Below are 21,002 nucleotides of genomic sequence, written 5' to 3' on the forward strand. Positions count from 1 at the left end.
CGCTGACGGCAATTATCTAATGAGATATAATGATGAGCTGTAACAGCTTTAGTAATATATGAAGATAGCGAAGCAAATTAAACTCCAAACACTTCGCTGGCTAGGTCGCCGCAGTTTGGAAGTTGAGGAAGGGGAAGACCTCCACTGTGATGTGATAGGCAGGTAATCTCTGTAATGACCTCCCTTGGTAATCCTAATTCGCGTCAGTTATCGAAAAAACATGGACAGCTGGCATCAAAATCGTTCCTATAAATGATGAATGATAGTGAAGATGAAGAGTACATGAGACCATTGAACTGTTTTTGTGTAGATTAAGTTCGGTTCGATTGAAATAACTACGGAAAAAAATTTACTTTCCACCCGTTCAATTACGAAATCACGGATCAACCCAGCAGGCACTGCATGCTTTCCAACATTACGACATTAAGGGTAGCAAGTTCGATGACCAACCTAGTGCGTGCCTATCAACACAATATGCAGTAAGAACCCTTGTCGGGGTCGACAGCCTTAAAATTTTTGACCTCAAGTGGCCCTATGACACCGGTCCAACTATCGATGTGTATGAATATTAGGGGAACTAAGTTTGTCGTGGAAGGTTCCTGCTCGAAAACTCTGGGTAAAATGAGTATTTTGCTGTAAAAACAAGGGCAATGAATCATTACGTGTTCTGCGTTTTGCAATTCGGTGTGACAATATGGAAAGAAAGGATCCCCCGCAATTCAAAGCGGGTATAAATATTTTTTGAAACCGCCGTTTCCATTCAATATGTGCGTGAAGTGTTGACTTTTCTTGGCATCTTCAAATGGTCACTCGATTTCAGTGTCTCGCAGCTCGGCCATTTCGATTGACATTGGATTTACTGGAATTTTTCGAGATAAACCAAGGATCGCGTCATCGGCACAAACCGATAAACACATGGTAAAGCAATAATTCGGTACTCTGCTAGTATTTCTTTTTAGTGGATGAGTTAAGATCCATGCCATTCTGCTTCTGCGTATAATATTGTACACATGATTACGTTAGACAATAGCGTATGGGTAGTTGGCCTAGGCCGCCGATGTAAGGAATTACTCTCATAAGCTCTACACTAACTTTAGAAACTGTCTCTCTGAAGTTGTCCTTAAAAGTAAGTTTAAAGTCAATGTTTACACCTAAATCAATATCATCTACATAGCAGAAAATTTTCGTACCTACGGAAGGTTGATATGTAGCACACCATCATACATCGCAACGTTATGGAACATTTTATCATCCTTATCAAAGAAAAGGCCGCTTAAATAGCTACCTATTATTCTGCGTAGGTTGGCCAAATTTTTGTAGCACTGTCATAACCTGCATCCAGATCTCAGACTTAAGGGCATTTATAAAATTTAAAGTAAGAAGAGGTTCTTTTTGATTTGAACTCCGGTTATGGTTCACGAGCTACTAACAACAGTTTGTATCGCATCTATGATGGATCTTGATTTTTAAAATCCAAGACTATTATTTGGCAAGCCTTCTATGTAATCAAAGGTATCTTTCAGAGATGGTGACCCAAACAGAGCAAAAAAGAAAATCCTACGGTGTGAGTCATCGATCTAAAATTTGTTTGTGGAAACCGGAATAGTCCTGGTTAATTTTGTTAGTGTTCGAGTACGTTACGATGCAAAATTTTTGAAGAATTGGTGTATATACTTATTACGTTAAACTATGAATACATGAATGCCGTTAGCGTCCTAGACACCCTGCTACCGAACCTTTTTAATTTATGATTTTTTTTTTATATTACAAATCATTTTTTTAAACCTATTTTATTGTTTACATTACTTACATGATTTGCGATCAGCATGGCGTGTGCGCTTACGTTCGCGCGGTGTAGTGCGTGTACCCGGCGCTTTCGTCGCGGTCTTAACCAACGATTCAAGTATTTCATCATCGCCATCGGTGAAATTCTCTTCACTATTGCGTGTAATGGGCGAACGTAAGTTTTCAGTACGTCTACGACGCCAAGTCAATGTACCATCGGCGGTATCCGAACTGGGTGTGCCAAGTAGTTCTCTGAAACAAGATCAATTAAGCAATAAGTATTTTCTGCAATCTCCGTCAAATAAATTTTCAATTATGCATACTTCAACTGAGCATCGGCGCTATCATCTTTGGTTTTAAATTTAGCCATATCTATAATGAGTTTGCCACGCGTCTTATTCCTTTCGCGATGGTTCGCTTTCTTCTCGAGCTGTTGTTGCACGCGTTCGCGTGTTGTACGATATTCGAGCGCGAACTCTGATAAAATGCGACAAAATTCATTTGGTTTCGATTCGGCCACACTATGTTGGGGTACACCTAGCCACAGCAGGAACTTGCGATATCTATTTATCACACGACGGTGCACCATTTGCAAAATAATAATACGTTCTGCACAATCGGCCAAGAAATCCACCAATTTTTGTTTCAACTGAGGTGGACAATCGTGTTTCGCAATCAATTTGAGTCGATCCCATGAGGCCTTGCATTCGGTCTCCAATTGGCCGAGATTATGTGCCAAATCTGAGAAATCTGCTTTTGAGGCGCGTGTAATTGGGCCGATTTCCGAGTACAAATCGGTTGTGTCCGGACTGGACTCCATCACCATGTGACACAAGTGATGTAGCAATGAATGTTTGTGTACGGTGTCTTTGACTTCAGGTACCTAAGGGGAAAAGAAGTGAATTAAAGCAGGCGTTGAAGCAGCATGGCTCGCCAAACTGGCTCTGATAGGATAAGTGCTTCACGCGTACTCAAATAAGATAAGTACGGCGCAAATTACCGATCGAGAATGACCGCCGCTCATTTGTGCGCATATGCAATTAAATACCCACAGCAACGAACACAACAACACCCAATGGCAGTTTTTATCAAACATCGTCAATTAAGTATATTATAATTATATTTATCTTTTTTTTTTTTAATATTTAATTAAAAACAAACTTACAGGAAACTTGAAAATTACTTGTAAATCCTGCAAACTAATCTTAAAAATGGTTTCGAAAAAATTCAGAAAATCGAGAAAAATTTCCGAAAATTTCGAACTTTTTATATATATTTTGCTTCCCTGAACTTTTTAAGTATGGAGGCAAATCTAAACCCCCCCCCCCCCCCCCCCCTCGAAAAAAATGCTGCAAGAAATAAGAATTTAGTTGACGAAATTTCATCAAAATTTGAACTGCTACTTTCATGTGCGCTACTGTACGTAACAATATCTTAGCGCACATGAACAATGGTCATGCCCATTCCACAATCTGCTTGATAGTGATCTAGATTTGAATTTTTTTGCATATTTGGCAATTAAAGAAATATGAGTAGTGTGATTACTTCCGCTCAGTTCCTTGTACATACCTTGGACAAATATTCGATTTGGAAACCTTTGACTGGCGCACCATTCAAAAATATTCCGACAGACAGTAACGTCGACAGAATGCATTTGAAGGTGCGATTATTGCGTAGGATTTCAATGCCTTGTTTAAGATCCATTAGTGGCTCAGCAATTTCTTTCTAATAAAGTAAATTAATAGAGAAAAAAAAAATGTTTGATAATCCACACAAACAAGTTGTAAAAAATTGTTGGTTCAGCATTTTAAACTCACCTCGCTATTATCAAAATCCAATCGGAATGCCCACAGCATCAGCCTCGCTCCCAACTCCGAAATCGAAGCCAATGTGAGTAGAAACTGTTCAGCGCTTCCCAAAGGTAGTTCTGGATTGGACATCTAGAAAAGAAAATAAACACGCTTCATTTAATAGAAGAACTAATTTCCCTCCTATTTTCATGCCATTACCTGCGCTTCCTGTATTTTGCCGCGCTCCTCATCTGTAGGCAACATATTAAGCAGCTTGTCAATGCCTTCGCGTGTCACCACAGTGGCGTCCATTTTCAATATTGCGGCTTTGATGGCACGCGGTGGCGGCAATTTTGTCATCGCAATATTTATAGCATTCGAACGTTTGTGATCCAAAACGATGACTTCTTTACTTTTATTCAGTTCTTGTTGTTTCTGTAATATTCGTTTTATATTTTAATAGAAAACTAAATGTTCAATTATTACACTGATTTTTAAATGGATAATGAAAGCTTATGAGGACATTCAACAAGTATAGGATTGTCACAAAATTGACAAAGTAAGGATGTGCAATAAATCAAAGAAATTATTTTTCCAAACCATTACAAAAGAGTATTTGTGTTTTTGTTTTAACTTGGCTAATTTTTTGGGTGTAACAATACTATTTTCTGCCGAATATGTGAAGCTCTATGTATTAAATTTTCAACGACAGGGAGTTTACTCTTCAACAAAGGCATTATATTCCCTAAAAAAAAAAAACGCGATTAGTCAAGAATGAAATCGGGCTGAGGCGCAAAAGCCGTAAGCGATCATAGGAAATTTTGTTCTTATTTTATGGGCTGGAGTAGTCCCTTTCGGTAGTGCATTTTCTATGTAGAGAACGGGTAGTGTCGAATTGGTCCTCTTTATATCCCTAAGGGTACTGTCGGACAGGTTGCTTCTCTATTATTATTCATACCCTTACGTGTACTGCCCGACAGATGCCCTTCGTTCTTCTATGGTTAATGTCCGCCAAGTCCTCCTGGATTTTATTATTTTTTAACGCGTTTAAATTAGCTTTACTTTTTTGTTTGTATGTATGAAGCTGCTCTTAGTTTAAACCAAATAATAATAAACAAAAATTTACTTTTATGCTTTTCAGATGTTAAGGATATCTGAACGTGTAAATGGTTGTATTTAAATAAACTAAGCACATCATTGGTTTATTTAAATTATAGCATGTACAAAAAAATAAATCTACGATAATAGAACAAAGGGCATTTATGTATGTCTAAGTCACTGCGACCATTCTTCTTAAATAATTTGTTTTAATTTAATTAGTTTTTGTTTTATTTGATTCATTTCGTTACAGTTTTCTACTGTTCCTTAAAATCAGCTACCTTAATTTCAAACTAACTAACTCTAAATGTGCCCTTGAGGGAATCAATTACACCTCTTTATATACAAAAAAGACCAGATTTTATGCATTAGTCGAACAAATTTTACTGAGTTAATAAATATCGCTTGTCATTCAATTAAGTGCGAGACGGTCCCATTATCCCTCCAGAGCCCCATCAATGGAATGACGTGTGTTCCGAATTGTATTTCCTCTGCGTCACACATTCCTACGGATGGGACACAATGCCCTTCAACAAGTGCAGCTAAGTACATCGGAGTGAAAAATCCCAGAAAATTTTTGAAAGTAGTATATGAAAAAGCACAAAAGTATATTGGAAAATACAAGAAGAAATACGTTATTCGAATTGGAGACATGACGGGATCAGAAACTGACAGAAACGCGGTTCGGAAACGGTTACCGAAGTGAAGGGTTAGACTTCGAGCTCACCCGCCTGTGAAAGTCGATAACTTAACTTCCCAAATTCAAAATAAAAACAAATCTTTTCTAAATTGTCTATATCATACATTTAAATCCGAAAAAAAATCAATTTACTACGTTAACCACAGTTGTATATTTTAGCTTTAGTTTGTGATAGGTGGCGTAGATACCGAATAAAAAAATATAATGGTAGTGGGTGCTTAAACTTTTTCTGAAATTACTGCTTTGTTATTAACGTTTTATTGACGAGGTATAGAAGAGTTATCGACTTGTTATTGAAGTGTTATCAAATTGTTTTCAACAACAAGCATTTTCGACGAAATTTCGATTTTTTATCGACGGTTTCTCGATTTTTAGGTAGATTATTGGTTTGTGCTCGTAAGGTTTTCAATTTGTTTTCATATCATTACCTATTTTTTATCAATGGGATGCTAACGTATTATAAAGGAGTTGTCGGTTTAAAGTCGGAATGACATAGATTTGTTATTGATAAGTTATCAGTTTGTTATCGAAGTGTTAATCGATATGTTATCGACAAGTTATCGGGTTGTTATCGATAACAACGTTATCGACGGCTCATCGCTTTGTAAACAAATATATACTATTAAAAGTTCAAAGAAGATAGCTTAAGGGTACAAAAAACATAATAAAAAGATTTTATTCAAGTCGCGAAGGAGATAAATCGACCAGTTATCGGTTTGCTACCAAAAGGTTATAGTGTTGTTGTCGAAAAGATATAAAATATCTCTCGAAAAGCTATGCATATATTATGAAAAAATTGTTGCCTTGTTATCGAGAAGCTATCGAAAAGTTATCTATTTGTTATCAGAACGTTACCGATTCGTTATTTGCCTGTAACCGCTTTGTTATCGATTTGTGATTAAAAGTAATCAAACATTTGTCAATTTGATATCTATAAGCTAACAATTTCTTCTCGGTGTGTTACCGATTTGTTATTGCCGTCTTATCTATTTTTTATCGATTACTCAACGGTTTTCATGAAACAAATACCGATAAAACTTCAGTATAAAATCGATGATACAGCTGTACGATCCTCGATAAGCCGATAAGAAAGCAATAAGAAGCTGACGGCTCGGCGTCAACACGACGATATCTCAACTTTAATAATTTGGCATCGATTATATGCTGATGATAACACAGTAACTTGTCGATATCGTTTGTTACCGATAAGAAACCGACGAAGGTCTTCTGAAAACTATTTACTCCCTTCAAATCTGGTTCTGTTGTGGTTTAAATTCAACCCCTGGGCTAGCTCCAGTTAATTTAAAAATATGCATTTTCTAGACGTATACCTGTATGTTTGAGCACTGTACTTCACAGGTACTTTATACTCACGCCTTCTTAAAGCCGTATTAAAGAATTAATTCAGGTTCGCTTCTTAAGTCTTTTGTGCTATTAGTCGGTATGAACTTGGATATGATTTCGATTTTGGCTTTAGGAAAATTGGAAGACTTTCATGATCTGATTTTTTTTTTAACACGTTGGTAATATTAAACATATATATTTCATTTATGTGGCAATTTTTATTTAAGTGCTTGGTAAATGCATGTCATTGTGCGAAAGAGTAATTTAATCCCAATTAATTGATCGTATAACTTAAATAAAAACACATAGATCCACCAGACGAGAACGTAGCAGAGCAAAAATACCATGAAAGGAAAGAAAAGGTGACATGAGACACGAATTCATTTATTAACATTTGGCTACTAAATAACTACTTTGTTTATATATTGAAGAACTTACATATATATATAAAAAAAAAACGGAAAAAACTAAAAAGTTTTAGCAAACTATTTGTTGTACAACAAAACCCAAATTTAATTGTAGTTTTTTTAAGAATGTGTATAAATGGATTGTGATCAACATTAAAATCCGACACCATTACAAGAAAAAATAGCAATAAATGCTAATAATTTAATGCACTCACCTCCTATCATTGCATGTTTTTTTTTTTTAATTTTTGTTGACATATTTAATAACATTGCAGGATTTTACAGACTCAAGTCAACATACATATGTACACGTATGTATGTATATCCATAAGAATTCCATTAACATGCATTTAATAGCAAATGACATATATTGTTGTATTCAATAAATTTTTTTTTTCGTTGCGTATTTTTGCAATTTGATTTGAACAAATAGACATAGAGGAGTAAACAGAGAGAAAAAGTAATGTTATGTTGTTTAATCGCCGAGATCTCAGATAAGAATTCACTCTCAAATACCTAAACTGACTTAGCTGGCATATTCAAAATTTCAAGTAAAAGAATTAACCAAACACCAAATTAGCAAAAAAACCTCAATATTTTAACATAAAATATCTCATCAATTCACACGCGCACAATATTACATACAAATCTACATAACAGGGGATGTGAATAATATAAAAATAAACACATACTAACCTTAGACATAAGATCTTTGGCTCTGGACTCGAAGAGATGTTCCAGTTTTTGTGTATCTACATTTGATTGTGGCAGCTCATCCCAAATTGTTTTTCCCACCACAATTGGTATCATGTCCTCGCGCACCTCCTTCCAAAACAATTTTACCTGCGGGAATGAAAACAATCATAAGTTTTATTTAATAATTTGGGAAAAATTTAAACAACGTGACATTAGGACGGACAAGGCGAGAGCTGTTTCGATTATACCTTGTAACTCTCTTCAAAGCCTTTTGCTCCCGGGAGTGGGAATCGAACCCGAACTCCTATGATAGTTGAAATGGTTACAAACGCATTCGGCTACGTCATGCCTTAGTTGTTGTAAAGTTTTTCCCAATTGCCTTTTTTTTTTTTTGTTATTAGATAAATATATTTAAACTCAACTTACCGTCTTCTTATTCTTCTTGATTGTGTTTGTATTGCTTACATCGCCATTCATGGAACCATTCATTGAACTATTGGCGCTATTTGTCATGCTGCCATAGCCACTGTAGCTAAACATCGGCGGTGGCGCTATGCTGGCCAAGCTATTCATGGGAGGTGGGCATACAATATGCGCTGGTGGCATCATTGGTGGGGGTATGCCACCGCCAAATGGTGGTGGTGGTGGTGGAATACCAGCACTTAGGCCACGTGGTGCTAGCACATCTTTTTCATCTTCTGAATTTAAGTCGGTAAAGTCTAGATCACAAAGATTGAGTGGGCGTATCATGTTGCGTACGAGTTCTTCCCAATGCAGTTCATTCTCGGATTTTTTCGGTTCCACTTTTTTGATGTCTTGGTCCAAGCTGGATGAGCTGAAAAAGGTAAATTAAAGGCAAAGTTTTAACTTCGGTAGCACAAAATAATTGCTTGGGTGTATAAAAATAAGATGAATAATCGGAAAGTTCCTACGGCTATTGAATAGAAGTTCTTACATTCTCCTAATGAGAAAAAAACCTACATCGATCATGTCAAATGAGGATAAATACGACGAAAGAGCTTCTCAAATATATATAAAGGCAGTGCACTGCATATAGTGGGACGGAATTTTCAATTAGACCTCGTAACATTTGTCAATCCTTCAACAAAATTTTTCATGGCTTTATCAAGACCATAAGTGTAGAAACACTGCTAATTGGAGTCAGGGTTCACCATGCCACCACACACACTATTTCATATAACCAAGGTGGGGTCTGAACTCTGAAGATCGTACTTCTACCTCACAATGTAAAAAGTTTCAGTTGCGAGGGGACAGAATAAGTACTAGTATCAACTTTTTCTGCGTTAGTTCGAAAAGAGTGCGATTCTCTGCAAGGACTTCTTAGTAAAAATGCACGATTTCGTGGGTAAAAAAAAAGATGTTTAGAGAGTTATTATTCGGTCTTTTTTTAATTTTACTCCTCTCTGTTTCCATCAAAAAAAAAAAGCTTCCCATAAAGGCTCTCTGCACTACTGCGAAGCTAATTTAAAAATTTGATTTCCTTAACCACCTTTCTCTCACTTCCTCTCCATCACCCAACTTCTCTGACTTTTCACCTTCCTCTGCCTCATCCTATTTCTCGCCTCTAACGATACACATACCGGACTATCAAAGCTGTTATTAATGATACATTCACCAGAACATAACCCCATCTATCGGCTCCCATATATCCAATTGCTTAGATTAATTGGTTTTGCGGTTAAATCTTCCCATAAGGATGGCACATATTTAATTTAATTTTGGACCATGAAAATCATTATGACGAGCTAAGTAACAAAATATAAAGCTGCCGGTCAATTCATTTTTCAGAGATAAGTTACGATCACTTAAAATAACTTGTTGATAGTACTGACACAGAATTAACGGTACAAATTATTCGCTGCAGCCGAAGACAGTCCCCTCCTTACTGCAAATTTATTTGCCTAAAGAAAGTGCTATTTAGGTTTGCCTATAATCCCATTAAGGTGAAGGAGCTGGCTGTTAAAAGCTCTTAATTTTACTTTGACAAATTACGCTGGTAAAATCAAACGAAATACGGGTCAATTAAATTTCTGTCAATTTTTATCTATCGCAACAAGATGTTGAATCAACTGCGCACAAATCGTTGATTCCTAATTGACCGTTTTAATAGTCAAATGAACAAAAAAAGTTGTTGCGACAGCTTTGTATGAAAGTACGTATGTTACGGCATTTGCAAGGCAGATGTGCTTTCAAGGAGAACTTTTCATGGAAGAAATACACTCGGAGTGCTTGCCGAAAAATGCCGAGGGGCGACCCCGCTTAGGAAAAATTTCTTCTAATTGAAAAACCTTATTTCTAAAATTTTTATGTTGCTTTGCCCGGGGTGTGAACCCAGGGCCTTCGGTGTGGTAGGCGGAGCACGCTACCATCACACCACGGCGGCCGCCATATACATACGTAAATATGTGCATACATATAGTATACAGCATACATGAGTACAAAGTAGAGAGCGCAGTGAGCGTAAAATTCTCTTTAAAATTTGCTCATGTATTAACTGTTGATCGCTGTTGAAATGACCAGTGAGATCAGTTGTGTTAACAAAAAAATCAGTTAGATTGATTAGGAATCTGTCAATTTTTACAGAATTTTGTTAACTTAAGAGCGACAATTTCTCTTCTGTTGAAATTACTAAACTAATTTGTTCGCTTGACGAAGGACTCCGTAGAATTAACCATAATTCGATCAATTTCACCGAATCTCTGTTAAGTCAAGAACAACAGAACCGATTTCCTGATTTTACTAGCACCATTACTTTCAGCGTATAAATTAGTCATCAAGAAAGATAATAAAGCTAGCAATAGATTAGAAAATCTCTTTTAGCTTTAAAGTGGGGAAAATTTATAGCTTGAAATCAATAATCCAATTCGAATTGAGTCATTTTGCGGATGATTTAAATTACTCGCATGTATATTAGGGTGGGCCGATTTGTATGGACGAAAGTTAACCGATATCGCACCATCGATTTTTCGATAGGATTTGGGCTCAGGAAACAAATTTCCACTACGCATACCAAAAAAATAATTTTTGATCCTGCGAAATTTCTTTTTTTTTTGTACTTTTTTTCGACTTTGATTTTTAAGGTTCTTTTCATGACCTACTAAAAAATTTTAATATGTATACCCTGTCCGACCCAAAAATGTCCGCTAATAACGTTGCTGATAACAGTTTTTTGAAAAAAAAAAATACATTTTGGGTCGCAGGGTATACATGAAAATGTTACAATCAAATGAAAATTTTTTTAGTAGGTCATGAAAAAACCTTAAAAATCAAAGTCGAAAAAAAGTAAAAAAAATGAAATTTCACAGGCTCGAAAATTATGTTTTTGGATATGCGTAGTGGAAATTTTTTTCCTGAGCCCAAATCCTATCGAAAAATCGATGGCGCGATATCAGTTAATAAATCGACCCGGTCTAATGTATATAGTTTAAAGCTCATTCAATACCATGAAAACGTTATCAGAACAAGCAAACAGATTTACATAAAAACCGAAGCACAGCGAGCTTTCGCAACAGTTGCTATAACGTTAAAAAAGAGACATCATGGACGTGAGTTAAACGCTACCGAAATGTGTTTTTTTTTTATTTAAGATAACAATTTTTTCGGCTATTTTAGTTTAACACTGCCTGCGAAAAAGCTAAGACTTTCACCAAAAGACCCACCGATGCTGAATTTCTTGAGTTCTATGGATTGTACAAGCAAGCCACCATTGGAGATGTCAACATTTCTGCTCCAAGCGCACTCGACTTGAAAGGCAAAGCAAAGTTTGAAGCATGGAATAAGCATAAAGGTATGTCGAAGGATGCCGCCAAGGCCGCCTACGTTGCCACCTACGAGAAGTTGGCACCCAAATACGCTTAATCTTATGAATTTCTATAGCTTTGTATTAAACAATGTATAGAAAGAAGTGATTTTTGACTGTGCATAAGTTTTTGTGAAATAAATTTTGTTACGCCAGAAATATGATATTTACAACTGAAAATTAGTTATGTGTTTTATTATTCTCAGTTTTTAAAATCAAAACGTTTTTGTATACAATTGATTGTTGCAACTTATATAAAGATTAAACGAATGTGTGTACGTGTGTGTTTTATAGCATTCTAAGTCGATCTTTATGGAATCCTCAGGTTAGTTCCCGTGTTGTTATTGGGCGTAAAGCTGGCTACGAATAAATTTTGAAAATGGAACATAGAAGAGCTCACTACCAAAAAAAAATCTAAATTCTAAAGGCGAATTAGTGAAGTGTAGAGAAGAGGGAGAAAGAGAAAGAAAGTTTAAGGAAGAGGGAGCGTAAACGGAAGATAGGAATAGGAGTACAAAACAGGAATAGGAAAAAAATTAAAATAGAATTAGGAATCAAAATAGGAAAAAGATAAGAATATGAATATATGTATAAATATAAAAGTATAAATATAAATAGATGAAAGAATAGAAATAGGAATATAAATAGGAAAAGGAATGTAAATGTAAATAAAACTAGGAATATGATTAGGAATAGGAATAAGAAAAAAACAGGAATAGGAATTCTAGTACTAAAGAGAAAAGGAAGAGAAAAGAAAACTGAGAAGGAGAGAGTGAGAAACAGTAGAAAGTAGAAGGGAGAAGGCGGAAAGATGGCACGAGGTAGAGGCTAGCAGCAGAGCACAATTTTTCAAATACAGGCAGGTAAATTTCCAGCGAGGATAACAACGTGTTCCAAGCCTACTTGTTTAGACAAAAATTTCAAATTATGTAACAAGAACTTTTCAAAATATTTTTGCTAAGTGCATATCGATGTGCCAAATGGAACTTAACACTTTCAAAATTGTTTACAAGGCATTCAATGTTAAAAGTAACACTTTGCTGAAAGCACTACTTTTCATATGGCACGTCGAAATGTAAATACTTAAGTAAGATTAGGTTGAATATATTTAAATAGAGTTCCAGCGACGAATTTTTAAAGCCTTGAAATCAATTTAGAATTAAGTTTTAGGGCAAAAATACAGTTTTGAGGTTTACGATAGAATCCGTACTATATCCAATTTTGAATTGTGTTCTTATAATTTATCTCAAAGTTTTTTCAAATGTGGGGGAAAGGAGTGAATTGTCATAATTTCAAAACGATATTTGATGTACTTTGCGTTGGTATACTAACGAAATTGAGTTTCTATTTATGTATTTATCCGATATATCTTATTAATTTAAATTTTTTTCATAAGCAGGTTCAAGGTTCAAACTGAACGTACTGAGTACGATTTTTAGGAGAATAAAATTTCTCCAAGAAAGCCATGACACTTTATTTATAACTTTATTTGTAACCACCGTTATAAGCCGATAACAACGATCCCCCAAATGTGAAAGGTATGTATAAGCCCTTGAATACAGACACGGACAATCCTTCCCTTCCTTGCTTTTATTCATATTAGGTAAATGCACAGTAGATAAACTAATCTCATGTTCAATTTTATTATGAAGCACAAATTAATGATTTATAATATGCATAATCACTTGAAATCAAGAGTACATAAATGAAGATATAAATACTTGTCAGCGCATAAATATAAATCCGATAAGATTTAGTTAATTGAAAACCCTAATTACAGATTTTAAAATAGCCAACTTATTCTTAGGTAAACAGTGATATGGAAAAAACTTGTAATAAATATAAAAAAACTGGTATCTTTATTTGATCAGACCCATGAAACTACGGGCATATGAACCCTAGATTTGGGTTCTGCACGTCCAAACACTTGTCGGTAGGTTGATTTGGTAAAAATACAGAGACAAAATGTTTTTTTTTCGAAAACTCTCGCCACAGCCTAGAACAACGACAACGAAATCACCAGATAACGAAAGCTACATCAACAAAACAAAAATAAACTCTCGAATGGGCTATGAGAGAAGCTATAAAATCGTGCTTCTGTAGTTGTAGCTGAGAAATTTATAGCTGACAACTACTACTCAATTCTGGAAATAGAAGCGCCTAGAAATATGTCGGCGAGGAAATCGGACAGTATAAAAGCGGCAACAGTTGAGGCACGACAATTCCGTTTGATTTAAGCACGCTATCTGTCGAGCAGTAGAAGTGTTATTTTGAAAGTAGTCTAATAAAGACCGTTTTTGCATTATTCAATATTGGAGTTATTTATTCAACAGTTTAGTGATTCGAACGTTAGCAAAAGGTTGCAAATAAGAGGAATTTCAGTACATTAGTTACCGTAGCATGGGAGTAGCAATGGAATAAATAAAATTAGATGGTGATAGATGGAGAGCGAAGATGGGGTAATTGCGTGAGAAAATTGTACATTAAAAAAAAAAATTCTTTATATAAAAAGTTGTTCAAAATTTATAAAAATGAACTCACCGTGACATCTCGCCTTTACTCTTGCTCTTGGCTAGACCCTCTTTGGCTTTAGATATAAGACCCGACATATCTCCGACAATGCGATTTTGTAATTTCTCCTCGTGTGTCGGACTCATTGGCATGTTACTCAATTTTTGCGTCAGATCCTTAACGGTATAATCGCGTTTCAGTTGCAGCAACAATTTCTTATCTTCATTGTCCGACTCTAAATTTTTAATAAGTAAGATATTAGATTCTGATTTATTTGAAATTAAATAAGTTATCGGTGGAAGCAAATAAAATTAATTAATTATTAAGACTAACACAAAGCGATTTAAGAGGTAAACATCAAAAATCAAAACTTTATCTTCAGAAAATATCATGGACGCAAAAGCAACACTCAAGCCTAAGCAAAATGATGTTATATGAAATGGTACGGATTGAAAAATTTTCTTACTTACCCGTTATTGCTAATACATCACCAGCTTCCAACTCTTTCGCGGCAACTGGCACCACAGTTGGTGGTGGCGAAGGCAGACGATATTGCGGTGGAGGCAACATAAAATAATTACCCAAAAAATCTGGTGGCGGTGGCGGTGGAGGAGGCGGCGGTGGTGGTGCTGTTCCTCTAGCATTGAATTTTGCATATGGAGGCACATCCATCGTTAGCAATGGCGTGTCCGGCGTGAAGTTAGATGAAAGCGGTGTTTGTGGTGTTGATAGAGTTTTACTAGGTGTAGAAGGAGCGGTAGAACTGGCATAACTGGGGACCATAGGTGTGTTGGGTGTTGAATAAACATAATCCATGGCTAAATGCTCTTCGGGAAGTGTTTGCTTTATGGGGCTGGTTAGTGAGGTCACATTATGCTTCAAATTATATTCGTAGGTATTAGGTGGTGGAGCTTTGGGTGTCGATTGGCTAAAGTCAAAACCTTTCAAATTCCTTTTAGGGCTCAACACAACGGCTAATGCGCTATGGGCTGTTTGAATTGTGGGACTTTGAATTGAAGTTGAGTTTGGTGTTTGAGGGGAAATGGTTTGTTGTTGGTGAGATTGATTTTGATTCTTTGGTGTGCTCAATTGATTGTAATAGCTGTTGAGACGATTTGCATCATTTTCGAATTTTTTATATGCATTGCTGCTGTTGGTATTGTTGTGGTTGTTGTCCAGCTGATCGCCGCTACGTTGAATATTCTTCATAATACCGTTAATTACGGTGACATTGCGCTCCATTAATAAATTCTTTTTTGTTAAAAATTCTGGTGCGCCCTGCAGCTTATTGTTGTTGTTGTTTACTGCATTCGTGGTGATGTTGTTGTTGATAATTGAGATGGTGTTGCTCCCCAATAAATGTCTGGTGGGGCTTAACAAAATGTTGCTATTGTTGGAGTTGTTGTTGATTTGAATGTTCGAATTGGTATTGATGAGATTGCTGTTGTTAGTAGCATTGGCGGAAGTGTTGTAGTTGTTGTTGTTGGTTCGATTTTGATTTATATTTGCGTTAACTTCACTGGTTAGATTTAATGATTCCGGTGGACTATCGCCCACTTTCACAGTGGCGGGAATGGCGGTGACAATTTGTCCTGCTTGTGGGCACAATGAATTTGGTGGAGCAATGATTTTGGAGAATGGTAATGATGGAAGCACATTTATGATATTTTTTCAGTTTTTGATTTTTTTGTTAAATCCAATGTCCAAGGCGCATATTATTTTGAGAATGTTTGTATGTTTGTAAGTCAGTAAAACGTACCAATTTTTTGTTGTTGTTGTTGTTGTTGTTAATTGAGACAGACGTACAATAGGAAAGTTAGAAAGAAATAAACGAATTCAAATAGGTTAGTTTGCGGTGCAAAAGTTAATCGAAGAACAACTTTACAGTTATTCTGGGCAAAAAAAAAAAATTATATTTTCAAAAATCTTTTCGTTAAAAAACATAAATTTTTTCTTGAAACAAATAACAATTTCGAGTGTTATTTTACTTTCCCTGCACGCTTTTGAACTTACCCATTCCCTCACGACAATCCAAAGCCGCGAATATACCATTCGCCACAGCCTCTTGCTGCTCTTTCAGGAAACTTTTATGCCTTTCAGCTCGATCGCGTCTTCGACGCAAGCCCGGTGTAACACCAACGCCATCGCGTGCTACGTAATTAACAAAATTACTATCATATTACAATTTATTGTGCTCACAGAAAAATTCCTCACCCTTTTCGCCATTGAAAACGCCATTCGTATACTCAGCCGAATTTGTTGAGCTCGAACTATCCTCGTCCAGTACGCCATGCGTCGGTGTAATTCTCTTTGGTGATTGTATCACTTTAGTAACATGCGGACTTGTGCCAGTACTGTGACGTCGTGATTTACGTCTTTCCGCTGTGTCAGTGCTTTGGCGATGACGCTGCGTCTTGCGCAGTGAGTTTTGCGGTAAGCGTATGCCGTCCCACTCCCCGTCCTCGAATCTAAATGATAGGCATTGTAATAACGAAACTTACAGTCTTATTAACCCCAAAAAAATACTCACTTCAATACTGCCTCATAGAGTTGCAATTGATCAAGTAAATCTAGATCCGTACCCGGTTTGGACATATAGCGCTGTATTACCGATTCCATGCCTTGCTGCTCTAACAAATCACTCTCATCGTAGAAACTATCCTGATCGTTAAGGCCAGCCAATGTCTTATTTATTAACGATGTGGCATAGATGACTAGTTCGGCATCCGCGTTGTCGTAGTCTTTTAATATTCTATTGGAAGAGATGAAAATATTGAATTTTATAGAATAAATATTTGACAAAGCAAAAAAAATCCAGAATACGCTGTCCAAATGCAAGGCCAACATATTTTAGTCTGGGATAAAGCATTTTTCAAACTCAAAATTGCATAAAAACCAACGAAATTGAAAAGGGAAGGGAATTGTTCGCTTCATTTTGTACCAGCATGAAAATTCTTCGGACAAATAGTCATGTAGAAACTTTTTGAAAAGCTCTGACTGGATAAGAAAAATCTAGGAGTGCATCATAACCATTGAGTCATTCTATAAAAAAAAATGTAATCTTATTACTTTTATTGCTGGGTGGTGCATAGCAAGCTAAACGCGTTTATAATATTAACGATGCATGCCTAAAAGTATGCTATGATTTCAAATAATTCTATAAAATGAGTGTGGTGAATTGAAATCATGGCTGCCACTCTAGTCCATTTGTATCAAAAGTAGCCCTATTTTGAAGATTTAGGCAGAGAGTCCTTATTTGTTTTATTTGGACATTTTTATGAAAGCGTTTGAGACTTTGATACAAGGATTGGTTTCCAATTTGTCCCAGCAACGACGCACCAACCTTTGGCAGTTCATCCGCTTTTGCTGTCAATGTGCCCGTGACCGGGTACACAAGGGAGCGAATAGGTGCAAGGTTTGCTGTTTCGCATAAAGCCAATGTATAGTTTTCGACGGCTTAGAAAACGTTTATGGCGAATCTAATGCTTTGGCCGCTGCTTCGATGTCTTCGTATATGCCGTCGCTAATCCGATCTCATAACAAAAAATTAAAAAGAAAAACACATACCTTCTCAAAATTTGTACCTCAGCTTGGGAGATACTAGCTGAGTTTGGAATACATTTAGCTATTCGAAGAAAGGCTCGCTCCAACACCGCAGTTTCAACCCATCAGTGTAGAGTGAGGTTACACCCTCTTTGTATACTTTGTCGGCTGACCAATCCGTTCTTGAGGAAACACAACTTTGAAACTCTTGTCAAAGTTAAATGTGGGTGGTATATAATCTGTTGTGGCATCCACGTTGGGGAGCACTCTTAGGATACCGTTGTGCCAAGCATTAACTTATTCTAGTTTGTTAAATTAGTATTATGCTATAAATTTACTTCTGGGGTCAAATTGACCAAAAGATCTTTAACGACATTAATTTTTATTAAATTATAGAGGTTAAACGAAAACGTTAGCGCAGTGCAACTAAAAATATTGGACTGGAAAATGAAAAAAAAAACATTTTGAGAGCTCCGTATTGCAAAACGATTTTAATAAATAAATGTTTCACTAATATTTTTCCAGTATTTGCTTTTTTTTTGCTTTACCTTTCTAGGCTGCCGTGGTGTGTGCTCCGTCTACCCGACTGAAGATCCTGGGTTCGATTATTTTGTAAAGCAACATCAAAATTATTTAAACAAGTTTTTTTCAATTAGGAAAAAGTCTTTCTAAGCGAAGCCGCCCCTTGGCAGTAATTTGGCAAACACTCCTAGTGTTTCTGCCATTTAAAGCTTCTCAGTAGAAACTCATCCGCCGTTTGGAGTCGGCGTGAAACATGTAGGTCCCATCCTGCCAATTTGTAGGAAAAATTAAAAGGAGCGCGTTGCAAATCGCCTCTTCGGAGGTCGCGCCTTGTATTTATTTTTTAATATTTTCTAGGTTTTCAAGAGCTGCGTGTAAAGCTTTAATAATAAAAACCCACAATAATTAAAAACGACACAAAGTTATGACGAATTTATGGTTTCCTCAAATACCCACACTTGTCTGTATAGTAAAGAAATGTGCAGAAGAGCAATAACCGAAATAAACACAAACTATTTCCAAGATCGCGGATTCGACTTATGCGAAAGATTTGCCAAAAAGGTAAGATTTTATAAAAAATTATAAGACTAGAAATATTTTTTTATTTCAACTCTTTTAATTTTGTAGCCGTGCTGGTATTAAATAGGAATATATTAAAACATTTATAGGCACATATTAGTTGTATCCTCTCTGCCTGGAAGCCATAGAAACCGTCGAAAGTGCTCAAGTTTTGAATGGTGTATTCTCTTAGTGTTGTATTTTTACCCTAGAATATGTTCTACATTTCCTACGCTCTCTAGGTTGAGATAAGTGTCCCATTGTTGTTGAAAAGAATATCTTCAAATAATCTTACCTCATTAAATTGGACCATGGTAGTGTGCCCTGTGACTTGTCCACCGCATGTATGGCATTCACCAGAACATAACAATTCGTTTCGGCATATTCCACAAATACCAACAACAATTTTAATGCTGTTTTTACCACAGAACGATAATTTGAAGCGATTAACGAGTAAAGCCATTGCATTGTTGGTTCATGTTTCATTACGCCATTCATGCCATCGACGTACAACATCACCTGATATATATACGAAAAACAAAATTTACAAAAAATAGCCAAATAAAAAAAGATATCTGCACATACTCAAATATGACATGAATTTAAGATACAAATAAAAAAAAGGCAAACAAAATAAATGCGGCTAATTGGCAATGCCAAGGAAATAAAATGTTGCATTTAACTTTGAACGAGTCGAGTTGAATACTTAGCAAAGTAAATGAATTACACTCGGAAATGAAACTTAAAGAGGACAATGTTGAAATGTACATATGTATCTACGTATGTTTACACACCTGCCCCAGCGCACGCAAAATGTAATTTTGATAATTCTGATCGGCTCCATTACCAACACGCACCAGACAGTTGAGTCCACCCAATGCTACAAATGCATGCACCAAGTCTTTGTCCTCCTGGAACACTTGCTTCAATGAAAATAGTGCACGTCGCAACTCGCTGCCCTCAGAGGAAAGTAGTTTTTCTGTGGAAAAATATTTAAAAAAAAGATGTAATACAGAAGTAAAAAGAAGGTATTATAAACCTAGGAAATGTCATCTGAAACTGGAAAACTGGAAAATTCATTTGTTTCATTTATGAGGGCCACCCTAATGATCGTGTATAAATAATATTAATGATGAAAGATAAGAAATCCTTCAGAAATTATTATGATTTTCTGAAATTTCTAACAAATTAACAACAACTGCGCTCACAAAAACATATATAAAAAGATGAACATTTTCCTGTACATAAACATACATGCAACGTATAAGAATGAAGGTTATTCCATTGTCAGTTGTCCGTCACCATATTAACTACCTGACAATTAAACAGAACATTACATTTCGTACTAGCATATCATTTAAAAAAATCTTTCATATTTTTATAAGTTTGAAAAATGTTTTTTCAATTTTTGAGCGCGCTTAAAATCTCGGGAATGATGATATTGATATGTCGTGTTGAGCGAATGGAAGAAAGCGCTCCGGCCAAGAAATTATTTCAGTCGACACAGGAGTTTGAAAGCAGGGGAAGGGTGAGACCTTAACTGAGATGTGAGAGGCAGGTGGAGGAAGATTTGACCTCCTTTGGTGCTCTTTATTTGTGTCATTTGTATGTTTTAAGTATGACACTTTTATTTCACCCATATGGGGGGCATCCCCATTCACATCGCCATATTTATTTATTTTGATAGTTCATGTCCCCTGTCATTAGCTGTCAAGTTGTAATGTCAGCAAATGTAGTTCTTGCTGTTGTAACGCTTCTCGAAGGTTTGTAGTAGAAAGCAGTACTTTTTCGGATTATTAAATTAAATTGTTTTTCACTTCTGCCAACAGAATTATTTTTTAAGAACACAACCTCACAGGAATTGGTTGCTTTAATGGCCTCTCCGCAAATTCTCGACTGTAGTATTACCGTTTGGAATAAATTGTTAATTTAAATTTTTTAAGGACCACTCAAATGCCGCTAATCATAAGTTACATAATTTTTCGACACATTGCGGTATCGAAAGTTAAAAGTTGTTTTTGTTCAAACTATATTTTTTAAACAAATGTTTATTATTATCTCATTTGATTGATTTCATTAGTCGGAAACTTTCTTGCTAATTTGTAAACAACGAGCAAAACTGCAAAAATTTTACAAAAAAATACGGTATTTTCAGAGTAGCATTTTATGAACGAAAAAAATCAAGGTCGATTTCAAATTTTATGTTTGTATGTTGGTATGATTTGTTT

General features: G+C 35.9%; 2 protein-coding genes across 11 annotated transcripts in view; one reads left to right on the top strand and one right to left on the bottom strand.

Moving 5' to 3' along the window:
- Fhos (Formin homology 2 domain containing) overlaps positions 1 to 21,002 on the bottom strand; it is a 206,518-nt gene that overhangs the window by 4,834 nt on the left and 180,682 nt on the right. For 5 of the 10 annotated variants that reach the window (XM_067790418.1, XM_067790421.1, XM_067790422.1 and 2 more), the window contains 14 exons: positions 19,569 to 19,753; positions 19,070 to 19,293; positions 16,682 to 16,903; positions 16,366 to 16,619; positions 16,165 to 16,302; positions 14,622 to 15,746; positions 14,182 to 14,386; positions 8,247 to 8,655; positions 7,821 to 7,967; positions 3,795 to 4,010; positions 3,603 to 3,725; positions 3,355 to 3,510; positions 2,109 to 2,668; positions 1,811 to 2,037 (listed from right to left, as the gene is read on the bottom strand). In XM_067790418.1, the coding sequence (XP_067646519.1) occupies positions 1,811 to 2,037; positions 2,109 to 2,668; positions 3,355 to 3,510; positions 3,603 to 3,725; positions 3,795 to 4,010; positions 7,821 to 7,967; positions 8,247 to 8,655; positions 14,182 to 14,386; positions 14,622 to 15,746; positions 16,165 to 16,302; positions 16,366 to 16,619; positions 16,682 to 16,903; positions 19,070 to 19,293; positions 19,569 to 19,753 (4,191 nt within the window). The remainder of the gene's footprint in view (positions 1 to 1,810; positions 2,038 to 2,108; positions 2,669 to 3,354; positions 3,511 to 3,602; positions 3,726 to 3,794; positions 4,011 to 7,820; positions 7,968 to 8,246; positions 8,656 to 14,181; positions 14,387 to 14,621; positions 15,747 to 16,164; positions 16,303 to 16,365; positions 16,620 to 16,681; positions 16,904 to 19,069; positions 19,294 to 19,568; positions 19,754 to 21,002) is intronic. The other 5 variants (XM_067790419.1, XM_067790426.1, XM_067790428.1 and 2 more) reach the window with 2 other exon arrangements.
- Acbp5 (Acyl-CoA binding protein 5) lies at positions 11,349 to 11,820 on the top strand. Its single transcript, XM_067790435.1, has 2 exons — positions 11,349 to 11,386; positions 11,454 to 11,820. The coding sequence occupies exons 1-2, from the start codon at positions 11,381 to 11,383 to the stop codon at positions 11,697 to 11,699; spliced, it is 252 nt and encodes an 83-aa protein (XP_067646536.1). The 5' UTR covers positions 11,349 to 11,380; the 3' UTR covers positions 11,700 to 11,820.

This window comes from Eurosta solidaginis, chromosome 5 (genome assembly GCF_040869045.1).
Source record: "Eurosta solidaginis isolate ZX-2024a chromosome 5, ASM4086904v1, whole genome shotgun sequence".
NCBI lineage: Eukaryota > Metazoa > Arthropoda > Insecta > Diptera > Tephritidae > Eurosta > Eurosta solidaginis.